The sequence below is a fragment of the Equus przewalskii genome, chromosome 13, assembly GCF_037783145.1.
Source record: "Equus przewalskii isolate Varuska chromosome 13, EquPr2, whole genome shotgun sequence".
Lineage (NCBI taxonomy): Eukaryota > Metazoa > Chordata > Mammalia > Perissodactyla > Equidae > Equus > Equus przewalskii.
In genome coordinates, this window is record NC_091843.1 from 58,121,905 (window position 1) to 58,148,108 (window position 26,204).

General features: G+C 48.5%; 1 protein-coding gene across 8 annotated transcripts in view; it reads left to right on the top strand.

Moving 5' to 3' along the window:
- Positions 1 to 26,204, top strand: part of MCC (MCC regulator of WNT signaling pathway) — a 407,992-nt gene that overhangs the window by 365,505 nt on the left and 16,283 nt on the right. For all 8 annotated transcript variants that reach the window (XM_070571261.1, XM_070571264.1, XM_070571262.1 and 5 more), the window contains 4 exons: positions 1,033 to 1,216; positions 12,343 to 12,577; positions 17,779 to 17,985; positions 21,711 to 21,811. In XM_070571261.1, the coding sequence (XP_070427362.1) occupies positions 1,033 to 1,216; positions 12,343 to 12,577; positions 17,779 to 17,985; positions 21,711 to 21,811 (727 nt within the window). The remainder of the gene's footprint in view (positions 1 to 1,032; positions 1,217 to 12,342; positions 12,578 to 17,778; positions 17,986 to 21,710; positions 21,812 to 26,204) is intronic.

Here is a 26,204-nt window from a genome sequence, read left to right on the forward strand (position 1 = left end):
GTTAGTGACATTTACTCACAGTATCAATCATTGTGGTTTTTCCTTTGTTTCTTGTTGGCTGCACAGGCATTCATTACGTTCATTCTACATGATTTAGACCAGTGGTTTTCAAACTGTGCCTGGGATCCTGGAGGAGTTTCTTTGGGCCTCAACAGTGGGTTTGGAGGGTGGGGAAGCTGAGCGTATGGCCCCTACCCCTTCCCAATTCAACCAGTTGCACACTAACCATTTTTGTATCTTAGGCTTTGGCGTAAGATTTCACATGAAAATATTTGGAAGACCATGGGTCTAGGCTGTAGTGATAGCAAACCATTGACTGATTTGGTCAGCACAGTGTTTAAAACACAACGAGAATGTGAACATCCTGGGCAGGGAATTCACTGTCTGGCACTGTGCCTGGTGCCCGCCACTCCTGACGTCTTGCTGCAGCCCAGTTACCTGGCTCCTGGAGGCATTTGGCTCACCACTGACTGTGACCAAGCTGAGAGAGAAAGATCGGGGATAGCATCAGTACAGAAAATACAGAGCCAACATAAAGTTCTCCTTTTAACCATTAGTTTTGTCTGTCTTGCCTACACGAAACTCTAACCAAAGCTGTAGATATGGTGGAGATCTGGCACGGTTTGGCCTCAATTTCTCCCTGCCCTCATTCACAAGCAAAGTGCCAACACAGGGAAGAATGGCCAAACAGTAGACTTGTGACTGAGTGGGAGGAGACCCCAGGAGCCTAGATAATTAGAAAATCATAGCATGTTAGAGTTGGAAACAGACCTCAGAGATCACATTAGCCAACCCTTCATTTGTCGATGAGAACAGTAGAGCCGAGAGCAGAGGAATGCTATCCTAAGTACAGTTTCTCAGTGACAGAGCCAGGCCCAGAACACGGATCTCTTCACTGGCTGTCCACTGCTAGTTCCTCTCCACTGTGCCTCCTCAGCCCTGAGTAACTAAGAACTGATTATTCAAACCCACTCCCAGGCTTGCCCTATCTAGACCTGTGTTCATTAATCCATTGGCTTCTCTACAATGTAGGAGACCAGTCAGGGGATGAAAACATCACTCAGATGCTCAAGCGAGCTCACGACTGCCGGAAGACGGCTGAGAACGCCGCCAAGGCCCTGCTCATGAAGCTGGATGGCAGCTGCGGGGGAGCCTTTGCTGTGGCCGGCTGCAGCGTGCAGCCCTGGGAGAGCCTCTCCTCCAACAGCCACACCAGGTAATTCTTGGCCTTTCTGCCACGAGATGGATGTGTGTCTACATGTAGTCCACTGACTAGGCTTGACGTACTGTGACCCAGCTCTCGGGGACCATGAGGCTTGTTTAAGGGCAGCATTCTCCCCTGGCTTGCAGCATGCTCCATCCAGTCAGAGAATCAGAATGGGAGAGCTAGAAAGGTCCTTCTCATTTTGCCAACATGTAAACTTCAGCACAGAGAGAAGGAGTGATTTATTCAAGGAAGTGGTAGAGATGGAACCGGAACCTGCCTTTCTGTCTGGTGCTCTTTTCCCCCATTCTGTTCTAGTCTCCATTTCTTTATAGTTCATGGTTTCCAAGAAGCATTTGGGGTCACTGAGGCCCATTTGCTGCGAACAGTCCTTAATCACCCAAGACCGAGACCGTGCATCCTGTTTCCAGGCTCTCTTCTCTCCCTTCCTCTTGTGCTTCTATCTTTTCTAAGCTCTTCTCAGGCAATAGCCTCTTCTCACATGTTTTTTGCTTTGTAGAGTGATGCGATATTCAGAGCATGTGCTTAGTAGATACTTACTAATGAAGCTGAGTTCAAGTTCCGTGTCTGTGAATCTAGAAAACTGAAGTGAGTACTTGAAAAAGATGGGGAGGAAAGCTGTGAAGACCTTGCTGAGCATGGTTCACTGAAGCCATTGGATTCTTTTGGATGGGAGTGGAGGTTCAGAATGAAGCCTTTTCTAATGATCGTCTCATTTCTTGCCACCACAGCCCTAAAATCATCAACGCCTTCCCTGTATATACAGTTCTCACTCTAGAAAGTACTTTGTTAGAGATTCTTATCTGATAGCCAAATCATAAAAGACAGGCAGGGTAACTTACCCCATTTTCGCAGGTGAGAAAACCTTGGCTCAGAGATGTGCAAGTAACTTGCCTAAATAAGGTCGCATGGCTGGTAGATAAGAGAGAAATCAGGACTCAAACCCAGGACTTCAGCACCAAGCATATTGTTCTTTCCACTATACCAGTTTGGATCTCATGACATTAAAAAACTGTCTACGTGCAGATCAAGTAACCAAAATCACATAAGGGTAGATTGAATCTCAGAGCCAAAGGAGAAATACTGATGTTTTCTTGGTCCCTGAAAGCAATTTAATGTTCCCATCTCTCTTTCCCGCTGATAGGACCCAGCCGTCTGCCCAAGTGCATCCATTTACCGGTCCTGGACCAGGTGCCTCCAGAAAGGGGACATTCCCAATAACATAGTTGGCCAGGTGCCCACAAACACAAGGGACTTATTTCCTCTTGACTCCAGCAACACTTGTCTTATTCAGTGAAGCACAGATTATAATTTTTTTTTCTTAAAACCAGATTTTTCTATTTAAACCCAGAAAGCAGATACTCTTCTTAATGACTTTTCCAGATGTACATAATCTATCATTTCCATGTTCGTTCAGAATAGAAATGTCTTTCTCATGTTGTCAGTGATATTGTTCTGTTGAACTAGTGAACATTAGAATTGGGTTGACAGGAAATGTGTGCTGTTTCAGTAGCTTATAAGGTGTGTGTTACAGATCTTTTGCTCATACCTCCCCACTCCCAAAAATAATTTTGTTGTTTTAATCTAAATCAGATACAAATTTTAAGTCAGTCAGGAGTGGGAGCATTTTCTCACCACCTATTTAGTGGAGACCCTGGTTGTGAATATTTCTCAGAAATATTTTAACATATAGATGAGCCTTAATTTTGAGACAATTTTCTTAGAGAAATTTAATTTTAGGTAATATATTTCTGTAGGTTAAGATAAATTCAGAACACAGTTTCTGTTTTCAAGGTTGCCCTCACTAAAGAATAACCTTTGAACTACGTTCAGTCTTAAATGGATCTTCCTATCAAAATACAGAGGTCTTTAGCTCAGATTTCATTCAGTTCTCCTTAAAAATTCACTTTTACACTCCCCACCCAAATCAGAGCAGCTTAGAGTGGGTACAAAAGAACCACACACAGGGCATTCATGTGGCACCCCACATTCTTAGGAGTTGATACAGCTAGACTGTTTATGTTAAATGTGGGCTCAGAAAAAAGTCCCAAACCACCAGACTCTTTCATAATTGAAATAATTAATTTTGTTTGTAAATCTTACCATTCCAGCTCGGATATTCCCCCATGTCAAGATTATAGAAAAAAGAAAGAAAAGGAGCTTCCAGAGTTGCAGTTTTATGTGGCTCCATAAATCCCCTTTCCTCCCACTGTAACCAGCTGGCCTAGAGAATTCTAATCCAAGTGTCAGCCAGCTGTTCCTGAAGGTCTCAGGAAAAGAATGCTGAGTCCCAGGCCTCCAGATGCCTTTCTGGCAGCACACATGCAGCTCTGGTGATAGAAGGGTCATGATTTTGAAGAGGAGCAGCGGAAGAGTAGTTACCAGCAAGGAGAATAAGAATGGGAGCTGACTCGTCAGTTGACTGTTGGCAGGAGCCCAGGGACCCTGCTATTTCATTTTTGAAAAATACAGCCATGGCCTCATCAGAAAGTGTAACTGTCTTAATGGACAGAGTAACTAGGTAATGTTGATTGCCTGTATAGCTTTGTCAACATATCACAACAGAGAGGCAAATGGACTCAATTGTTGGGAAGTGGGACTAGGACTTCTTAATCAAGCCCACCCTTTCTGTCAAGCAGCACAGTTTTAGTTCATTTGGTGGAAGCACAGTCATCGATCTAAATCTACAAAAGGATGTGTGGCCAAGACAGAATAAGCCGCAGCAAGTCTGCCCTCATGGAGAGGGGTATTGAGTACCTTTTGTGCTGCCATCAGGTGAGGATCATGGTGAGCCGTGTGAGTCTGTTGTTTGCAACCTGGCTGTGAGCCTCTGGGTACCCGCAGGAAGCGAGGGTACCACCTAGCTGAGCACGCACAGTGGGGCAGAATCTCCAAATTGGAGTGGAGGGTGGTGGAGCTCCAGAGATGCCCAGTCTTCACCCTCTAAGCTAGTCTTCAGTAAGATAAAGTGTCATGGGAGTGGGAAGAAGGGTTGAGGACAGTGGAATCGTGTCCATTGAAAGGGTGAATGGAATTGAAACAGCCATCCAGTCAGGACAGGCCTGTGCCGCCACCATCAGCAAGCTTCCAGGAATGAGAGTCGCACTAGATCTGGCTGTTATCATAGTCATCTTTTCTTTGCTCTGAAAAAGAGAAGCGCTTTCTTCATCCAAGTATCGGGAGAGTCCATCCAAAGTCCTTGGAATTAGTGCTTAGAAGTGTTAGGAAATTCTAAAGTCCAGCTCAGACACATCCCCCAACATGACAGCATGGTGCCCAGGCCTCCTGCTCAAATGTCCCTGTCACTTATTTTTTAGATTCTAAGAGAACTAAGTAGAGACCTGAAATGCTATTTTTGCTTTTTATTTCTTTAAGACCTAACTTCTGATTTCAGAAAAAAGCATATGCTCATTGTAAAAATAAACAACTAAAATCAAAGCATTAAATAAAATTCTCCATGCTAGGACCCTCATTGGAAAGGACAGTGCAAACAGTTTGGGGTATATTTCCAGAGATTTAACTGTCAATTTTTTATTAGTTGAGACCCTTGGTTGTAAGTGACAGAAACGTACTCAGCTAGCTTAAGAAGGGGTCCTACTGGGCGGATGCCGGCTCTCCCACGCAGGAGCTGCGTGCCCGGGCTGAAGGCAAGGGCCGAGGGCTACAAGAAGCCCGAGCAGCAGCGGAACCAGGCACCTGAGCACGGCCAGGCCAGGCCCACATCCGCTTTCCTCTCCTCGCTGCTGCAGGCAGGCTCCCCAGACGGCAGCCAGCCAGCACACCAGCTGCATTTGTGCACAAGGCTGACCGGTTCCACTGGTGTCAAGTAAGAAAATCCCAGGGAAGGATGTCTTGCCACCTTGCCAGCTAAGCTCAGGTGCCTACCCCAGTCATCTGTGGCCGTGGCCATCCCCACAGGAGCCACGTGGATGGAGAAGAGAGGAGCAGGTCTCAGAAGAAGAGGGAAGCCATGTGCTCCGCAGACCAAAACGTGACATCTTTAAACACATGGCTGCATCTCATTTTTAACCTAACAAGGATCCTATTATGTGGACTCTCTTAAAACTTGCTTTTTTCCCTTAACAGTATATTTTTAGACATCTTTCCATATGTGTCATGCTTTTCAGTAGTTACATAGTTTTCCATTGGATGTCAGTCTATCGTGTATTTTAACAGTTTTCTCTTCTTGGGCACTTGTATCTAGTTTGTCACTATTAGAACATTGCCACAGCCACCATCCTTGTCCTTATACCTGTCCCACTTGTGCAGTTTCTGTGGGACCAACTCTAAGCAGTAGAATTACTGACTCAAAAATTTTTAAAGTTTCAAATGTCAAAGGGCCTTCCTTACGTGATCCAGTTCTTCTCCTACAGCCGGCGTATGAGAGGCCCTTTTCTTCCATCCCGTTGCTGAAACTGGCTGGTATACATTTTTTCACTTTGGCCACTCTGTAGGCAAAAGAATACCCTAAATATATTAGTGATGTTGAAAATCACTTATAAGGTTTAATTTTTCTAATGCCAGCGAAGTTGTTAGCAACAGTGTAGCTGTCAGGCGTAGTAGGTGACTATCTTGGTGTGTTATCAATGACCAAATCAGGAATAGGTCAATATTTGTTTCAGAGATGCCTGGCTTCCATCACCATTAATTATAACAGCACCTTTAAAAATGGCTGCAGAAATAGAATCTGTCTCCTAAACATCTGTGTTTCTCGTTTGGACTTCTACCTTCATCTGAGTTCTTAGGAGCTCTCTGAAACCAGGCACTTTTTGAGGACTTGAATTATCTAGCAGCAGAGTTTCCCATAACTGTATTTTGTTAGGAAATTTTCCCTCATCTAACCTCTGCTTCTCCTCCTAGAGAATTCTGATAACCACTCAAGAGCATACAGACCTAAGAGGTTTGGATTGTGTTTAGTGTTTTCAGTCCTTTGTGACAAAGAACTGTCCAAAAAAGGCGGGGGAGGAGTGGATGGATACCCACAACACAACCCTGCAGAGACAGGCAGTTGACAAGGCTCCACCTTGTGCTTGGAGGAATGGGGCTGCTTAGGAGAGGCTGACATGGCCGAGTGTCACCTGGGCTGACCCCCTCCAAATAAATCTAAAATGCTCAGCCAAACAGAAGGCCAGCCTGGCGTCACTTTCCTTCTGAAAATGAGCTGCTCCTTGGTAGAAGTGCGATCTCACCTGGGGCCAGGTAAGACAGTGATAAAAACTTCAGGCAAAAGCCATCTGATTTTCAAGGTGAAAGAGATGAAATGCCCTTCTAGTTTGCTGCCAAGACAAGACAGGGAATCTGAAGAAAAATGGATTTTTCTTCTAAAAAGGAGGATGGGAAGTTGTCTTGAGGATAAGGATTGGACATGGTAGAGAGGAACAGAAGAAAGGAAATTTGCAATTGATGGCTGCTTGAATAAACTTGCATCCATGTCCCCTTGGGGCCAGGGAAGCCAGAAGGGTGGGGTGTCCCAGGCCCAGCCAGGGTGTACTTCCCCTGCCATACCCGGCTCTAGGCCACCTTGTGTACAGTGCGCCAAAAGATCCACTGAAAACTGAGGGATGCAGAGCAAAGCCAGCATGAGGGGAGCTCAAGCAGAGCATCATGGAAAGGAGAAACCCACACGACCTGGCCCAGCTCCAGAGCAAAATGCAAAAACTTGCGCCTCCACCGTTCTGGGGTGGGCTGGGGTTTTCCTGATCTGCCGCCCTCCCCACAGTCCCTCTCAGAGAACACCTACGGCCTCCCACCCTGGAGAGGAGGAGTACACCAGCCTGCAGGAAAGTGATTTCTTCCCCATTGACAACTGAGATCACCCGGCATTCCAGGCGGGAGAGTTAGTGGATGAATCCCACGGCCAGTGGCTGGCGGCAGGCCCTGAGGATGCAGGCAGCTCCTTTGTCTGCGGGAGGCCAGAGGGAAGGCCAGTGGCTTCCCCTCCTTTGACATTGTCATAATCATATGCCGCAGTGGAGCATCAAGGGCACAAAGCAGAATTGTAATTAACCTCGCCCGATCTGTTCCCACTGGTGTCCTGGAAGGGAGATAGGGAAGCCAGAGGGGCTGCGGGGCTGTGGTTTAACTTGAAATTAAACTTTCCCCTGCTAAAAGCATTTTAAACCTCTGAGCTTCCAACAGGGGTAGGATCTGTGGAGGGCGATCTTTTGTTTTTTTTCTTTTTCTTCCTTTCTAAAAACTGCACCCACAGCAGAGATGGTGAAACAAAAGGCTTCCCCGCCTGGCCAGGGGTCAGGCCCCGGGCCCTTGAGGGCTCCAGGACACCCCAAAGCCTGCCCACCCACGTTCGTGTTCTCCCTGATGGTTCTTGGTGGTTTCTCAAGTCCGGTCGAGCACTTGCCGCTTTGCTTCTCCCTCAGATGGGGGTTTTCTGCATGACTTGCTGGGCGGCTGACCTCCCTGGGGGACTCCCTGAGTCTGGTGTTGGGTGTCACGGGGCCATTGGCACAGTTGTCCCCCTTCCTCCCCCAGAGCAAGTGCTGTGTGGCAGCACTAGCTGGTCCTGCCTGCTCAGGACCGGTTGTCTCCTTTCCACAACCTGTTGCCATGGGAACTCTTTGTCGTCCCCCCCCCCCAACCCTTCCGCAGGCCAGAAAGGTTGGCTCATTTACTCTGAGCCACACAGCTAGGCAGTGGCAGAGGAAGAGTATTTACTCAGGTCTGTCTGATGTTGGAGACCTGCTCGCGATCACTGGCACCCACCAGGGCAGCCCAAGAGCATAGTGGCCTCTCCGTAGAGAATGTTGGAGGGTGCTGTCACCTCCCAGATGACTAAATAAAGACCCACGTATCCTGTGGGGAGGACCAGAGGTTCCCATACCTGGCCGTGCCTCAGGATCCCTTGGAGGGTGCCTTCAAGTACAGATTGCTGGCTCCACTCCAATGTCCCTGATTCTGTAGGTCCTGGGGCTGGGGGCCTGGGAACATGCATTCCTAACCAGCCCCCAGGCCATGCTGCTGTGCCCAGCCCAGCGGCTGCTCTGACAGCCACCCGGGGTGCACCAGCCCTGCCAAACGGAGACTCTGCCCAAGCATTATTACCTCCGTGCCTGCAGAATAATTAGAGATCTCCAGCTCCCAGTGCTCTTTGAATTTTGAAATTTCTTTTTTAAGTGAAAGGAAACAAAGGCGGCCCCAAGTATTAATGTTCTATTTCTAAAAAAGTCGTCCAAAGAAAATGTGACAAAAAGGCCACCTAGGTGGTAGGTCCATGGGTGCTGGTTAATCTCTGTGTTTTTCTGTATGTTTAAAACTTTTCAAAATAATTTTCCATGAAAGGAAGGACTCGGGTGATAAAGTGAACCTCCAATCCTGAGTCCCAGCCTCACGAGAAGGGATTTCGTCCCTAAGTGGCCTCCTCCCAACTCACTGGAGGAAAAGGGTTGATCCTGCCCAGCGTCACACTGTCCGAGCTGCCCCAACGTGAGCGCCCTCACACTCGGCCCTGGAATCTCGGCGATCAGTGCCGCCACTTCCGTTTGCTTTAGTTCCGGTGCTCGTTTGCCTGTGGAGCGTCCTACATCTGTCCCTCCTCGTCAGGGCCGCCAGTCCATGAAGATGAGCTCCAAGCCCCCCTTGGTGGTTTGTCCGAGGCCTGCCTCCCCGAGCTGTCCGCAGGCTGAAGAACGCTGAGAGGCTGAGGGAGGGACCCCGCTCCTCCTTAGATAAGACCCTCTTATTTGGTAGCTCTCATCCTCACATGCCCCGCTGGGCTCCCAGTTGTCTTGATGCTTCTCTTGAGCTGCTCCATTTCTTTGTGAAATTGACCTGAAGTGTTCCAAATGGAGGATGTTGCTGCTTCTCCCCGACATCGTTTTTTTTTTTTTTTCCTTTTGGTGAGGAATATTGACTCTGAGCTCACATCTGTGCCAGCCTTCCTCTATTTTGTATGTAGGACACTGCCACAGGGTGACTTGATGAGCAGTGCACAGGTCAGCACCCAGGATCCGAACTCACAAACCCTGGGCCACTGAAGCAGAGCATGCAAACCCAACCACTATGCCACTGGGCTGGCCCCCCTTCTCATCGTTTTTAAAATATGGCTTGAAAAAACAATGATAATTAATAATTTTATCTTCCTTCCCAGCTTCTACCCTCCCTCCTCGGGATTGGTGCAGTGGCTCCCTATTGGGCCTTCCTGCCTCTCTCCTCAGCGCCACTGCCAGAGGGATCCTGTTAAAATGTGAGGCCAATCGTTATTTTTCTACTGCTCTCCAGTGGCTTCCATTCTAATTCTATAGAAAAAGACACGACCCTGATAAAACCCTACATAACCTGGCCCTCTCCTCTCCGACCAGTTCTCCTTCCTCTCTAGCTGATTCTGATTCAGCCACAATCTCATTCTTGCCAGCCAAGCCCCCTGCCTCAGGGCCTTTGCATTTGTTGAGTCTTCTGCCTGGGTCAGTGTTCTTCCAAATAGCCACATAGCTCTCTTTCTCGCCTCCTTTGGATCTACTCAAATGTACCTTTATCAGGCAGGCCTTCCCCACAACTCCATTTCAAATAATGATCCCATCGCCACTTCGCATTCCCTGTACCTCGTTCACTTTTCTCCATGGTACCTCTCACTGTCTGATGTACTGTATATTTTACTTGCTTGTCTCCTCTATTAGAATAGGAATTCCACGAGGGCAGGGATTTTTCTAGGCCTAGAAGAGTGTCCTGTAGTAGGCACTCCAGTATTTCTTAAATTAGTGGATGATAGCTGCATTCGAGGGCTTGCTGGGTACTGGGCACTGTTCTGAACAGTTTTCATTCACCACGTGTCATCCTTATGACAAACTTGTGAAGCAGGTCCCATTATGACATCATTTTGTAGATGAGGAAGTAGGCATGGAGAGGTGAGCCATGCTACCTCTAGATCTGCTAAGCGTTTCCAGATGCTCCGGTCACCGATAAAGAGAGCACCTCTGTGTTAGGGTTCTCCGAAGAAACAGAACCAATAGGATGTGTGTGTGCGCACGCAGGCATGTTTACGGAGAGAGAGTGACTGATGGAGTGACTGATTGTTTTAAGGAATTGGCTCCAGTTCTCATGGGGTCTAGCAGACTTGCAGGGCAGGCAGGCAGGCAGGCTAGAGACCCAGGAAAGAGTTGATGTTACAGTCCTAAGTCTGAAGACTGGTTGGAGGCAGAATTTCTTCTTTCTCGAGGAATCTCAGTCTTTTCTCTTGAAGCTTTCAACTAATTGTATGAGGCCCACCCACATTATGGAAGCTAATATGCTTTACTCAAAGTCTACTGATTTAAATGTTAATCACGTCTGAAAAATACCTTCACAGCAACATCTAGACAGGTGTTTCGCCAACAGCTGGGCTCCAGAACCTAGCCCAGTTGACGCATAAAATTAACCATCGAAATCCGTGAAGAGGTGTTGTGTGTTGGTCAGGCCGATCTTGCTCTCTTCATCTCCATGATGTGTCCTACCTGTCTTGTTGGGGCAAAGGGAATGGGAGGCAGCCCCAGAGTTTCTGGTGCTCAGGAGCTTCCAGTCCTAGCAGGAGTTCTCTCTCAGACCACCCCAAGCCCTAGGACTTTCTCTTCCTTATGTGCACAGCCAGCTGAATGGCAGAGGGCCAGCCCACCATCCCTTCTCACCCTTCTTTCCCCAGAAGCCTTATCTTCTTGATAATGTGTCATGTACAAGAGTGGAATGGCCCTTGATAACCTAGGTTATCAGAAGATTACATCTGCTGAGTTGGGGGCCTGGGCCCATTGTCTCTGTTCCAGTGTGCGGTGAGGAGAACAGGCCTGGGCCCGTGGCAGCCAACAGCCTGTGGATACCACTCCTTGCTTGTGGCACAGCTTTTAGTGACAGGAATCTTAGGAAGCAGGGCTGTGGAATGAGAAGGCTGTGGCCCGAGTCTAGTTGCACCAGTTTCTAGCCTCATGACTGGGCAAGCCACTTAATGTCACTAAGCCTCAGTTTCCAAATCCACAACGACAAAGATAGTAATGCCAGCCTAGCCTGTTTTGACGAGAGTTAAATGGGCCCCTGCTTGTTTTTCTGCCATCTTTCCAAAGCTGGTTCTGTGTGGGCCCCATCAAGAGTAGGCAGGTCCAGTATAGGTCCAGAGAAACTGCAGTAGGCCCACGCTGGCCTCAAATGCTCAAGGACCAACTGGGTGGAGTGGGCCTCATTCTGAGCCAGTGGGGGCAGCCCCCCACTGCTGGAAAAGGCCAGAACTGTCTTGAGAGCCTCAGTTTTCCTGTGGTACTCACCCTTTCATGATGGTCTGGGTCCCACAGAAGCCTTCACAGGCCACCACGTTCCTGAGGTTCAGCCCGAGGTTCCCCTTAGGTCTGGCAGCCCCTGCCCGTCTCCATTCAGCGTGGGCAGCCAAGGACCCCTTGGACTTGCCTGAGTCCTGTGGTGGACCCATACTCAGCCGTGCTACGGGAGGAATGGCTGTGGAGGCCTGGGGGCGCCCTGCTTTCTTGGTGTGATTGCAGTATCATACACACCTGTGTTTTTCATGGTACACAGCATCCCCCTTCACTGCCACTCCTTCCAGCTCCTGCCCCAAGGGGACTACTCTCAGCAGTCTGGGACGTGTGTGTACATGTGAGTGTGTGGACACACACACACACATACATCTACAGATCATGCCATAGGTATTTTGTTCTTTGACTTGCTTTGTTCCCTTAACATAGCCCTTTAGGTCCTGTCCACACACACACCTATTTTTATTACACACATACTATTTTTCATCCTATTTCTTCACTTGAAATGTCTCCGCCGTTGTCATAATTACTACTGTGATAGCCACGTCATTTCTCTCCTTTTGATGTGTACTATAATTCATAAACCCTATATTCTATGAAACATCTTTGTGTGTATCTTGTTGCTTCTGTGGAATTATTTCCTTATAATTCATTTCTAGGGTCCTCAACATTGTGTTAAAGGGTGTAAGCATTTCTCTTATTCTTCATACGTATTTCTTTCCTAAAAGTGGTGTCAATTGACTCTACTGTGAAGAATGCTCTTTTTGGACTGCCGTCTAAATACTGCTGGGGAGACGGGATGTGGAGAAGAGTGAGGAGGGAAGACCTATTAACAGTGACTTGGGAATGTGATGGATTTTCTGTCTGTCTTCTCAGCACCACCAGCTCCACAGCCAGTAGCTGTGATACCGAGTTTACTAAAGAAGATGAGCAGAGGCTGAAGGATTATATCCAGCAGCTCAAAAATGACAGGGCCGCAGTCAAGCTGACCATGCTGGAGCTGGAGAGCATCCACATCGATCCTCTCAGCTACGACGTCAAGCCCCGGGGAGACAGCCAGCGGCTCGATCTTGAAAACGCTGTGCTGATGCAAGAGCTGATGGCCATGAAGGTATCCGTATGGGGGGTGGGGACCTGGTCATAGCTCCTGTTCCTATTCACCCCACTGTCCTCAAGACAAAGGATAAAAAGGCCCTCTGAAGGCAGGTCAGCTGGTGATGAGAAATCACCCCCATTCGTGTTCAGTCGCCTCTCTCCTGGAGGAGAGCCAGAGGCTCATTTGTAGACAGGGACGGTTTCAATATGTCTGGGGTGCACTTGGGCTGGACGTGTTCCTGGAGGGGTGAGTTGAACTCTGGAGAATGCCTCAGGGTGTCCCAGCCCCGCTCTGGAACACCTCGTTCTCCGAGAGAAGCCGGACCAGACCTCAGCAGAGTGGAGCAGCTTCTGTCCCTCTAAAAGGACCCCTAATCTCCCGAATGCTTGCAAGTGCTTCTTGGGTCGATGCTGCTGATGTTAACCTGAAGGTGGGGGGAGAACAGGGTGAGGCCAGTTGCAGAATTTGGACAAAAGCCCTGCTTTCCTGACACTCCTGTCCCTTTGGTGCTGTGTGGGGCCTGCTCAGATCAGAGTGCCCTCCGTGAGGTTTGCTTGTGCTGCTCAGACACTAATGCTGGTCAGAGTTTCCTGATAAGATCTTGGGCTGTGCGCCCGGCCAGCTGACTCATCTGCTGGTCTCCCTAGAGCGGGAGGGGCTTTCTTGGAAAGCTGCTGCCCCTCACTGGGAAGTGGTAACACTGCCATCCCCTCAGCAGGAAGCACTTTGCCTCTTTCTCGCCAGGGGTGCCAAGCGCTAGGCCTTCACCTGCTAAGTGCTTTCTCAGAAGACAGCTGTGGCATGATAAAAATATATCTGGTATTTGTTCCCAGTTCCTGGCACAGAGCTTCAAAAAGCTGTGGAATTTCCTGAGTGACAGGAATGTCTTTGTTATGCTAATGAAGTGATTCACCGCGCCCCCAGACAGCTTCAGGATGGGGCTGGTCACCAAAAGGACAAAGCTTGTGATTAAAGGGCTGGGATTTTCGGCCCCTCAACCTCCCGGGAGGGGAGGAGGGCTGGAGAATGAGTTCCATCGTGTGACCAGTGATTTAACCAATCATGCCTGTGTCATGAAACACAATAAGAACTCTGGACACTGAGGTACAGAGAAGCTGCCTGGTAGAGTGACACACCCTGACTCAATGGGCAGAGGACATGGAAGATCAGCGTTCAGGACTCTTCCAGACTTCACCCTATGTGTACCCTTTATATTAAAACTGTAATCCTAGGTATAGTGCTTTCCTGAGTCTTGCAAAGTGTTCTGGCAATTTATTGATCCTGAGGGTTTGTGGGAACCCCTGAATTCATAGGCAGTTAGTGAGAAGTGCAGGTGGCCTGGGGACCCCCTGAGACTGTGGCTGGCTCTGAAGCAAAATGGCAGTCTGTAGAGGACTGTGCCCATAACCTGTGGGGTCTCTGAGAACTGCGGGAAGTTAGTGTCTGAGTTGAATTGTATCATCGGTGCCTGGTCTGGGTGGCAGCAACAACTGCCCACCAGGAGTGTGGTCCTGTGTCACTGCAGTCTGCTCTCAGCAGGCCCACAGCAGAGGTGGGAACTTGCAGGGGCCACTCCACACAGGACCACTGCCAGGCCTGCTGATGCAGGGAGCTGGGGCTGGGCCAAGCCAGCTTTCCAAACCCCGCTCTCCCGTGCACAAAGGCCTGATTTGCACAGCCTCCGATTCTGCAGTCTCCCTGGCTCCCAGGAGTTCAGACGTGAGGGAGGGGCTGTCAGGCAGAAGCTGGGTCACTATCCGTTTAGGAACTGGAGGCAGGTCCTTTAGGCCAGGGTGGGTCACAACAATGCTCGTAACTGGTCTCTCCTGTTGGGACCAGCACTGTCCTCAGAGAAAAGGGCAGGCCCACCTTTGGTTATACTACCTCGGGAGAAGGGAGAGGAGCCGTCGGCAGTGGTCTTCCCCGACACACTCTGGTGACTTGCTTAGTACATCCCTACCCTTGCTGGCTGCTCAAGGTCTGGGTGAAGCCTCGGAAGACTTTGGCCGGTGGCAGCAGATGCAGGAATTGTCCCTTTGTTTCTAAGCTGGTTTATCGGTCCCACCCACTCAGCTCAGACCCTGACTTCTGCTCCCTCTGGGGAATCCTCATGCCCTGTTGGCTGATTCCTCTCATTGCCCATGAGCCTGGTGTTGGGTCCATAATCGCAGTGCCTTTTTCCCCACTCAGAGCCCTCTGTGGGCCTCTGCACCCTGTAGCATGGGCTGTGAGGCTGCCTTCTGTTATTTATCCCAAACATCACATTTCCTTTGGCCAAAGACTAAAGATTTCCTTTTTCTATTCAGGGTGATATGTTGTGCAATAAATTCAGTGTTATTCTGACCAGGAGAGACATTTTTGGTGGAATAAAAGCTCTAATATTCCCCTTCCTAGTAGAAAATAAAATATGTACACATCTTAGAAACTTTCTAAAAGAGTAGAAATTTATTTATTTATTTATTTATTTATTTATTTATTTATTTATTGGTAAGGAAGATTGACCCTGAGCTAACATCTGTTGCCCATCTTCCTCTTTTTGCTTGAGGAAGATTGTCACTGACCTAACATCTGTGCCAATCTTTCTTTATTTTCTATGTGGGATGCCTCCACAGCATGGCTTGATGAGCAGTGCTGGGTCTGTGCCCAGGATATGAACCTGTGAACCCTGGGCCGCCAAAGCAGAGCACTCGAACTTCACCACTATGCCATGGGGCCAGCCCCATGAAAGAGTAGAAATTTTAAAAAGCTGGGAGAGAAATAACCCATAGTATTATGATCCGGGGCAGCCATTGCTGGCATTCTAGCTTGGCTCCTTCCTGTGAGTTTTTTGAAGGATAAACATCAGTCATCTCCCTTCTCTGTGTGTCCCTAGCAGTAGGTTCCAGGATGTGTGCTCACCCCTAACAAACCTGTTAGTGGCAGATTAGGTTGGATTTCACCATTTTGTTCTAAAAGAACTGCTGAGAAACTCGAGTTTTCTGGGGTTTGTTTTTTTTTTTTTTTACTTCTTATACATGATCTTTAGTAAACAGCTTTTCATTTCTAAATGACCAACTTGGTTCCTTTTCAAATCCATTCTTCGTTTTTGAATATGCACTTCTTTCATCCTCTTCCTTTATCTCCTTAATTATTTTAAATATTTATTTTCTAGTTTTTCGCTTGTTATCTCTGGTCCTTGTAAATGTTGATTCTCTCTGTTGCGTCTGCTGGTTCTACCTCAGTGTGATTCGTTTCCATTCTCTGTGTGTGTGTGTTGGGGGAAGAACATGCGTACCAGCTCATCTTCAGGGAGATCGTGTTTCCCTGGTGTCCTGTGGGTCCTGGGTTGGAAATGTCCCTCCGCAGTGGTTCTGTGCCTAGAACTGTTGGGACTCGTGGGTTTCAGAACTTTAGGACTAGTTTTTGTTATGTTCTTGGCTTAGGATTCCTGTTCCACGCCTACATATTACACAAGTTTGAGGTTCTGATTTCTTTCTTTTCCCACCCAGAGCCTGAGATGACAGGTGTCCTCACCACATCTCCAGAAAGGAAGTCTTCTAGTCTCTTACTCTCAGCCGTTCTCTGAGAGTCTGGCTCCTGTAGGGATCTCACTCTGGCTCTCTGCCCCACCCTTGCATCAGTGCTAAAGTCCCAGGTGCTAGCACCTCCATACCTGTCTGCTGCTGCCATTGGCCAGTGCGGTGGCCACCTCACCTTTTCCCTTGGGCGGAGGTCCCTCTTCGTTTCTGGAACCCATGAATTCATCTTCCCTTCTTTCAAGCTTGCATTTATGGTTGTTCTGGGCATAATTATCCACATTAGCTCATTATGCAGTGTTGCCAGAACCTTCAGAATCCTGCTTCTACTGACAATAGATGAGAACGCTTCAGTGTATGAAAATACCTTTCATCCTGGTTTTATGTCTCATCTTTAGAAAAGGTTTGGCCTCTTCTCTTGGGTAGTCACTGAGCACATTGCCTTCTCCATGTATCATGCACCCCAGCCTCAAGTATGACAAGCTGTGGTGGGTCCCTCTAGGTATTTCCCCACACTGGAGGGCAAGAACATCCACCCCCACCCCGCTCTGGCTGATCCAGGAGAGCACACCAGGCCAATGGCTTATTTCCTCAGAGAGGGGTCACTTTGGGGGTGACCAGAATCACTGACCTTGGTGAATCCCTCTCAAGGCAGTGACTTAGCATTATGAAGAATTTTTTGAGTAAGATCACAGAGATAGCTGGGGAGATTGACCTGATGGTCATGCGGTGGTGGACTCACCCTCCAGCAGAGGTGAGGAGACAAGAGTCATGCAAGGGCCAGATGGACTCGGTTCAACCTCTGGCTCCACAATTTACCCAGTAGCCATGGGCAGATGGATTTCCCTCTGCATGCCTCTGTTTCCCATCCATAAATGGCGATCCACATAACACCTACCTCAAGTTGGAAGGATTCAGTGAGTTACTTCATGTAAACCCTTAAGACAGTATTGCCTGCTCAATAAATGCTGGTGGTTTTCAGTGTTATCCGGCTCCTGGTCCCAACATGGCACTGTCCCATTTTGGAGTCACTTCTTATTCTCTGTAGAAAACTCTAACTTGAGTTCTCTAGGATACTTTGAGAAGTTTCCTGATGAGTAGTCATCTGTGAAGGGTTTTGTTTCTGTTGGCTTCATTTGGGCCCCCTGAAGGACAGCTGGAGGCGAGATCATTGCTGTGGACCCTCCCCGCCTTCCTGGCTCAGCTGCAGGACACCGTGGTGAAATAGATGGATTGGTGCCATGGAAAATGGAAAAGGAAATGGGAAATGGAAGGGACTTCGACTCAGCCTTGTATGCATGACCCTCTTTTACGACCTCTTTGACTGATGGAGCTCAGCCTCCACAAGCTAGAAAACTGGTTTCCAGCAAGACAGATGTGCCTGTTTGATGGAGGATGGGCAATGTTCTAGTTGTTAGAAAGGTTTTCCTTATAGTGAACCAAAATCTGCTTGCTTGTAACTTCTACCCATTTATCTTAGTTCGGGTCCATGGAGTGACAAAGCACATGGCTTTGTCCACATGTCCATCTTCGGATGTGTGGAGGCAGCTGTCGTGTCTCTTCCCAGTCATCTTATGCTGCAAGTGATAACTCTACTGCAGGTCTGGGGTTATAGGCGCAGACCCCCTCTTCACTCAGGTGCTGTGCCTCATCAGCCCTGCTCTCACATCATGGGCGCCTCATATGCTTTGTACTCCTTAGGAGGAGATGGCCGAGCTGAAGGCCCAGCTCTACCTCCTGGAGAAAGAGAAGAAGGCCCTGGAGCTGAAGCTGAGCACGCGGGAGGCCCAGGAGCAGGCCTACCTGGTGCACATCGAGCACCTGAAGTCCGAGGTGGAGGAGCAGAAGGAGCAGCGCATGCGGTCCCTCAGCTCCACCAGCAGCGGCGGCAAAGACAAGTCCGGCAAGGTAGGACCCAAGGGGCACGGGGACACCTCAGGCTTGGGCCTCACTTCCTGCTCAGTTGCCACCACCGCCCCTCACTGCCCTGCGGCTTCAGTTTCTTTATTTGCATAGGAACTACAGGCCATTCTAGATATCTAAAAGAAGGTGACATTTTGAGTGCAAAATAACCAAATCCATGGGTTTTTTTTTCATCTCACTTTATGTAACAGTGAAAGCGTTTCCACATGTCATGGTCTTATCAGGGCAGTGACCTTGCAGTTGGACAACAGTATGATGTTAGTTCACCTCCTTTTCCTCTCCTGGGTTCACAGAGCAGCCCTCATCTGTCGATCACAGAAATCTGAGGAAGAAACAGTTATCCCATTTACATGAGGAACATGAAGCTCAAAAGAAATGAGTCTCACAGCTAATAAATGGCAGAATCATGATTTAATCCAAATTTGGCTGACGGGCCCTCCTCCTCCTCTTTTTCTTGCCTCCTTGACTTCTGTTGGTGTCTCTGCCGTCAGGGAGGTGGGAAGCAGGAAGCAGCCTGAGGCAGAGGAGGAGGAAGGCAAGGCTGGATTACACACAGGATATCACAGGGAGTGGGCTGCCAGGTGATATCATCTTGCAAATTCAGACTGTCATTAGCCCACAGTTGTTTTTTTTCCTAGAATCCAAGCTCATTCCGTCATACCATATTTCAGAATTATTCCAAATACTGCATTGGGGGAAAAAAAGCTCTGGACCCTAAAGAATGATACCCCTTGTCCCAGGGTACTGAAATTCTGTGCACCGTATTTCCTGTTCCTAATAAATGCCAGCTTCTCCTGACCCCGGTTTGTTTGAGGCCCAGGACTTGTGGGCATGAGCTGACTTGCTGGTCTAATGAGTGGCTTCTCACAGCCCAAAGGCAGGGTTGTCTCCAGGACGGTTGTGTACGGCAAAGAAAACAAACTTGCAGATGCCGTGTGGCATGAACTGTCACTCCCTAAACAGGCACTTTGAAGCATGCTTCACCAAGGGCCTCAGCTATACTTTGCCCACCTCTCACCTACTAAGGAACCAAGGGAGGCCACGGCCATGCCACTCGGCTGGGCCAGCTCTCCCAAGATCCCGGCTGCTTTTCAGTCATCCTTTCATTTGAGAGATGTGATTTGGTCCTGGACAGTGCTGGGGGCAATTCCAAGAGTTTACATTCCAGTGGGGGACACTGATGGGCAAACAGATGATCATAACACAGTGACACAACGTCCTGAGTACGAGGATCAATTCTGAGTGCGATGGGAGGCCACAGGCCAGACACAAAATCCAGATTTGGAGATTGGGGTCAGGTTTTCTGAACTGAGACCCAGTGGACAGTGGGAACCGGCCTGATGCAGAGGGCCAGGGCAGAGAAGAAAGTCCACTTCGGGCTGGTGGAATGTCCCCGGGGAAAGACCCAGAGGGAAGAGAATTGATACACTAGCTGGAGATGTCAGCCTCTGTGCTATGCCGACAACAGTGAGGAATCGCTGGAGGGTTTGCAGCAGCTGTGGCTCTGGAAAGGTCACCGTGCGAGTGCGCCAGGACACCGTCTGCCGATCCATGGGAGGCGGCGAGCCGGGGTGGGCCGCGGCCAGCGCAGAGCTGCTTCATATTGGGGGCTCAAGACGATGGGATTTTCTGTTCCATGCTGGACACCTTAAAAATCTCTGTGTAGCCTTTTGTGGGTCAGCAGTCACTCTGGGAGAGAGCCTGGGAGACAGAGCTCCGGTGTCTGTGTGTGTTCTTAGGGTGGGCTGGAGGTGCCCTTGCCAGAAGGCCCACGAACAGAGCCTTTTCCCCCGGTTCTTGGTATTTATTTTCACTGGGGGACGCCCTGTGTTATGTGGAATGGCTTCAAAGTACGGAAATCTCTTTGATGGAGAAGGCCAGATGATTTTTTTTAACTTTATTTTTTGTGCATTAGGGAAGAAGCTTTGTAAGAGTACCTTGTGTTGTTCAGGTAATGAAATCAGAGTAAGCTGATTATCTTGTCTTTGAAATATGAGATCCATTTACTATTTCATAGACTCTCCCTTCTGGGCTATTCATTTGGTCTTAATTGTGGGTAGATGAGGCAAGCAGCCTGGAGCAGGGTCAGAAAACTGTAAGGAGCCAGAGAGTCGATATTTTGGGTATTTTGAGTCACAGGGACTCTGCTGCAACTACTCCACTTTGCCATTGTTGAATCGTAGTGTGAAAGCGGAGATGATACAGATACAAATGGGTGTGGCCGTGTTCTAATAACACTTTATTTATGGACACTGAAATTTCAATTTCATATCATTCCTACGTGTCACAAAATATTCTTTTGATTGTTTTTTCATGATATTAAAAATAGAAAAATAATTCTTAGCCTGTGGGCCTTATAAAAACAGGTGGTAGCCAGATTTGGTTCTAGACATCCACTCTTGCACCATAGGGTGGGTGTCATGCTTGTTTTAAAACTTCCCTCCAGCCAACAAGCTGGGTCCCAAATCTTGCCCAAGTTGCATTACGTTTTTGCAGTTCTTGTCGCTATGCAACAGATGTTACCAGATGTGTTCACTGAGAGGCACTGGGTGAGAGAAAGCTGTCCCTACCTTTAAGGAGACTTAAGAAATGTTAACATCACGTGGGAGCTGATATACAAAGAGAGGGGGTGTTGGAATCTGGGGATTCCGTGGGCTGGCGGATGGGGGCTTGGGTCCACAAGACTGCTAGATGAGAGGAGGGGGGGAAAGCAGTGCAGGCGGAGGACACGGCAGAGGGAAGGGGTGTTCAGATGCTGGCTGTGCTGCTGCAGAGGAGCCCCGGGGTGTGGTGGCATTTCTGTATCAGAGTGGGCTGCAGAGATCCTCCTGTCATCTGGACTCCTTGCTCTGGATTCAGACTTCTTTGTAGCTCTCATCCCATTATGTTATGACTTTGTTTATGTTCCGTCTCCTGCAACAGATCACAGCTTTTTATCCTCAAGCCTGGGGTGTAGTAGATCCTCAGCAAATGTCTGCTGAGCAAATTATGAGATGAGCGTGCAGCCTCGCTGCTGCCCTCTGTCCATACACAGAGAACGTAGAGTGCTCAGACAGGTATGGGAACTGCTTTATGAACAGTCATAACTCAGTTTAGGATTTAGGAGTTCTGGCTCTTATGTTTCCTCATCTGTAAAATAAGAGGATTTGATTTCAATGAGGTCAAGTTCCTGTCTAATGCTAACACATGAGTGGGAGTGCACTGCTTTTTTCCTCCTTCTTGGGCTTTCTAGATGATTATACTGAACCCAGTAAAGCTCCTAAATCTAGAGAAGACTGGTTTTCTCCCAGTGGGATGGGGGGCAAGGATCCTCATGTGTTTTTCCCACTTGTCTTCTATATAAATTACGGGAGGCTTAACCCAGTGGTGAAGGGCACTGATCTGGAGCCAGCTGACCTGGGTTTGCATCCTGGTTCCACTGTTTCCTACCTGGTGACCTGAGGCAGTGTCACTTCTCTGTACCTTGGTTTTCTCCTTGGTAAAATGAGGATAATGATAGCATCCACCTCAGAGGGTCATTAGGATGATTAAATAAGAGAATATCTCCGTGGAGCACTCAGACCAGTGTCTGGCTCCCAGTGAGTGCTCACTGCCCCCTGGCCAGCCTGCAAAGACCGAAGGTCAAGGATACATGGGGTAGAGCATATGTGAACCTCCAGGGTGCCCTCAGGCGGCTCTAGGTCTCACAGGAACATGTTTGCTCTCCTCAGGAGTGTGCAGACGCTGCCTCCCCAGCTCTGTCCCTGGCTGAACTGAGGACCACATGCAGTGACAGTGAGCTGGCTGCGGAGTTCGCCAATGCCATCCGTCGGTAAGCACCCTTCCCAAAACCCCCACAAGCGATTTATTCCAGCAGTGATGGCTTTGTTCTAGGTTCTCTTGGCTGCTCATGTCGCCTCTTCATGGATCATGACGGGCCTGCCTGGCCAGAAGGAGGTGCTGATACGTCCCCCTTTTGCCCAGGCCATGGAGGGCAGGCGTGGAGAAGTCCTGTTGGTGCCGGGCCTTTCGAAAGGGGAATGGCAGGGGAGAGTGTATGGGCAGTCATTTCACCTGCAAATAGAAAATGTCTGATTTTTTGTTGTGTTGCTGCGTTGGCTAGAACCTCAGGACAGTGTTAAATGGTGACGATCAACACAGGCTGCTTTACCTCGTTTCCAACTTTAGTGGGAGTGCTTCCCTGCAGCATCTCTGGCCCTGTCCAATCAGAAGGCCTCATGTATTTATTCTGTTCTGGACATTTTTCCTCCATTGTTTCAGTGTTTCTTTCTTTCCTTCTGCAAGGAGAAGCAGAGCTGATTCATTAGATATGCCTTCCATCTCTCAGCGTTTCATACCCTCCCGATCCTTTCGCACTCTGTTCTAGAGCAACGCTGTCCAGTAGACGTGTAATGCAAACCACATACGCAATTTTTAATTTCCTAGTAGCCACATTAGAAAAGTAAAAAGAAACAGCTGAAATTCACTTTAATAACAAATTTTATATAACCCAATGTATCCAAAATATTTCAACATGTAATCAGTATTTTTAAAAGGATATATTAATGAGATAATTTATGATCTTTTTTTCCCCCCAAAATCTGGTATGTATTTTATACTTTTAGCACATCTCAAATTCAAACCAGCCAAGATTCCAAGTGCTCAGTGGCTCACGTGACTGTGGCTACAGTATCTACGGGACAGCACAGTTCCAGAGAGGGTCTTCAGCTCAGGTTTCTGGCTCACTAAATTTATTCCTTAGCTGTATCCATTGTGGTGTTTGGCTTGTATGTTGAGTTTTTTATTTTGGTGATAAAATCTAGCATCTCTTTTAATAGTATGATATCCTCTTGCATCTCTTTGAGGATATTTCTTATACTTATTCTAAAATTTTCTTCTGTCTGCTGCATTAACTCTGTTTCCTCACATGTAAATTCTTTTTAGAGTCGAGTTTTGTGACTCTTCTTGGTGTTGGCTCACAAGCTCACCCTCTGGGCTTTCTGTTCCTCCTGGCTGATAATGGCTCCCTAGGCTGTGTATCTGACCCCAGCGTCTGGTCCCCTCCTGTCCTGATGGCCGGCACCTCTGGTGGAAGCACCTCTGACTCGTCTCTTCCTTTTGTAGCAGCTCTCTTCTGGGTGCATTTTGAGTTGTAGTTTCCTTTTTCAAGAGAAAATCTTCCCTTCCTTTTTTATGATTTCTCATGGTTTCCGGTATACAAAGAGCACCCCTTGCTTTCTAATATTGTCGGTGATTTTTTAAAAACACATTTCCTATCATTTCTGGGGATTCAGGATAGGAGGGGAAGGCTATAAGCTGCTGTCCTCATCTAGCCAGGCTGTTTATTTTATAGTGTGGCCTCCAAGCTGATGGTAGATTGAAGGCTGCCTTGTGGGGAACTTCAGTACCCTCCTGATTTACTCACTATCACTTTCTGTCTTTCCTTCCAAGTTGTAATAGCTCTGTTTTTACATTGCCAGCACCTCTGGCCATGTGGTTAAATTGTAATTGCTTTGCTTGAGGCGAGAAGAGAGAAAGCAGCACAGGAAAATGCCCTCAACAAATCCTAATGAGTTGACTGTGCCAGAAACATGGGATGCAAATCCACTGCCTGCTTCCAACTGGGAGCCATTTGGATGTTGTGTCTGTAAGCTAAGCCCCTAAATTTTGCAAATTCCCCAAACCTCAGAGGCCTTCACTGGCACAAGTAGGATGCTGGTTCTGCTGACTAAACATAAAGAGATTTCATTTGCTCTGTCAGTCACGATGGATTTCCAATAACCAGCCTTAAGTTGGTTAGCATGGATTTCTAATCAAGACCCAGATAGATGGAGCCAAGAAAGAACCCACAGGGCTACAGCAAAAAGGAAAATAACATAATTACAGTGTAAATATAGCTTAGAAACTGGAATAATCGTTTCATGAGGGTATATAATACAGACACCTGAGGGCTGAGGATTGGGGGTGTTTTTATTTTCAAAAGTCCAGAGGAAACTAACACCTTCTTTGAAGATATTAAATCACTGCTGGGCTAGAGGTTGGAGTGAATTGAGGGGATCCTCCCAGCCTTTTCAGAAATATCCCTCCCTTGAAAAACGATGGTTCCAGACACCAGGGTTGTGGGCCTGGACATGCAGACTGAAAAGAACAGGTGTAGAGAGGGAAGGGGGAAGAGGCTAAGCAGTGGTCTTTTCTCAAGGAGAACCCCTAACGAGGTGCCTGTGACATTCCAGTCACTGGTTCCAGGCTACTGCCCTGTTCCAGCCTGGTCTCCCCGCCACCTAGCTGGGCTTCAGCCTCAGTGAGGCCCATGCACCCAAACCTGCTCTCAATGTGTCTCCTCCCAGCCCTCTTCTGTTTGGAACAAAACCAGGACTCCCTGCAACCACACATTTACTACGTGACTCCCATCTGGTCTGCTTCCATTCCCTCCACTTCCACGAATATTGATTGCAGTTTCTTGGCTCCAGTATTGCCATAAAACCCCATCTGCATGACCAGGTTTCCTGTCTTGCATATGAGGAGTTTTCTTATCAGGGGACCTTGTTTTTGCTGTTGTCTGCACAGGCTGTGTGCTACAAAACCCTTCTCCTTCTCAGATCCCTGTCTTGCTCTTGGTCCTCGTAAAATTTAACGCCATTACCTTTCCACCAAAGAAGCAAACTATAAAAATGCCTTCAGGAGAGGGAATTTTCAGAAATGATTCTTCTTGGTACTTATATGGTGTTTGCGCAGCCTGCCTTCGGGAGCTGAGCACAGCTGAGAGGAGCAGACTGTTTCATGTCCATCATGTTCCTGGAGGCAGCGAGGAGCAGGTGTTGTTCTCCATATGATGGGGGAGGGGGAGACTGGCACAGCAGTGCTGAGTGGTTTCCCAAGGTCACACAGCAAGGCAGTGGGGAAATCATGTGTCTCCACCTTCTCTGCCAGACCCCCGTGTGCTGGCAGAGGTTTGCTCGCGTGGGCTCATCTAAAGGCTGTACCCACCATAGTGTGCATGGTCTAGGCAAATGGGAACCTCTGCACTCCTGGTACATGGCTGCACATCTGTCCACCAAAGGCTGAGGGCAGATGAAGTGCTGCGGCTGGGGGGCAAACTTCCCCAATCACATAGACCCCAAGTTGTATTGGTTAAAAGGTAAGGATGCTGTGCTCCTCAGTGCTGGGGGACCGGTAGTAGGCAGGAAAGGGGCTTGTGACAGGTGAGAAGCAGCATTTAGTGCCCGCCTCAGATGATTCTGCATCCACCAGGGCAGGACCCCGCTCAGTGGGAGATCAGGACCTGGCTCCAGCTCAGACACAGCCACCTGCAGAGGTTGGCACCCTGCTCCTGCAGGAGGCTGTGGTCATTTAGTCACAGACCCACCAGGGGCTCTGCGGAGCCCTTCAGGGCACTGGGATCGGCCACCTGTGTCTGCATATGTGCCAGATCATTCTGTAAAATGCCAAGTAAAGGCAGTCAACAAATTGCAGTGGCCACTCTGTCTAGGGACAAGATGTGCCCAACTCATCAAGCAGAGGAGGAGCACGTGAATTTCCTTTTCTCTCTTGGATTAGTACAAGCAGCCGCCACTGCTGGAGAGGGCTGTGATTCAGATCCCTGTAAGGAGACATCCTTACACGGGGCAGCTGAGCCCCATCTGATTAACGTGGTCACAAGTGGCCAGACCTGGAAGACCTGGATGTACCCATATTGGGAGTGGAGCTGACCCACGCAAGAAGGCACACAAAGCCGCGTCTCAGAGTTCAGAGAGGAGTGAGAATCCCCCCAACCACCCCTGGCTCATGGGCCTCCACCGCTGTGCAAGATACTCACGATGGGAGGAACTCCAGATGACAGACCTTGACACATCTACCAGCAGGGGTGACACAAAAGCCAAGAAGAGACAATGTTTCAAAGCAAGGAGGCCACCCACCTCACATTGGAGTGGGTTAAGAAGGGGAGAGGCAAGAATTGAAGACAGCGGGTTGGAGCAGTGTTGCCGTGAAGGGAGCAGAACCATCAAGGAGCTCTTTCTAAGAAAGGAGACAGGAGAGCATGTCTGAGTGCTCCTGAGAATGACCCAATAAAAGGAAGGAGTCTCTCAGGGCCACGAAGTAACTTGATCTGATGCAAATCTGATGGCTACCCCCATGTGAGTGTTCTCTTGCTCTGTAACAAATCACCACAAGGTCAGTGGCTTAAAGCCATGTCCATTTGTTAGCTCACACTTTGCATGGGTCAG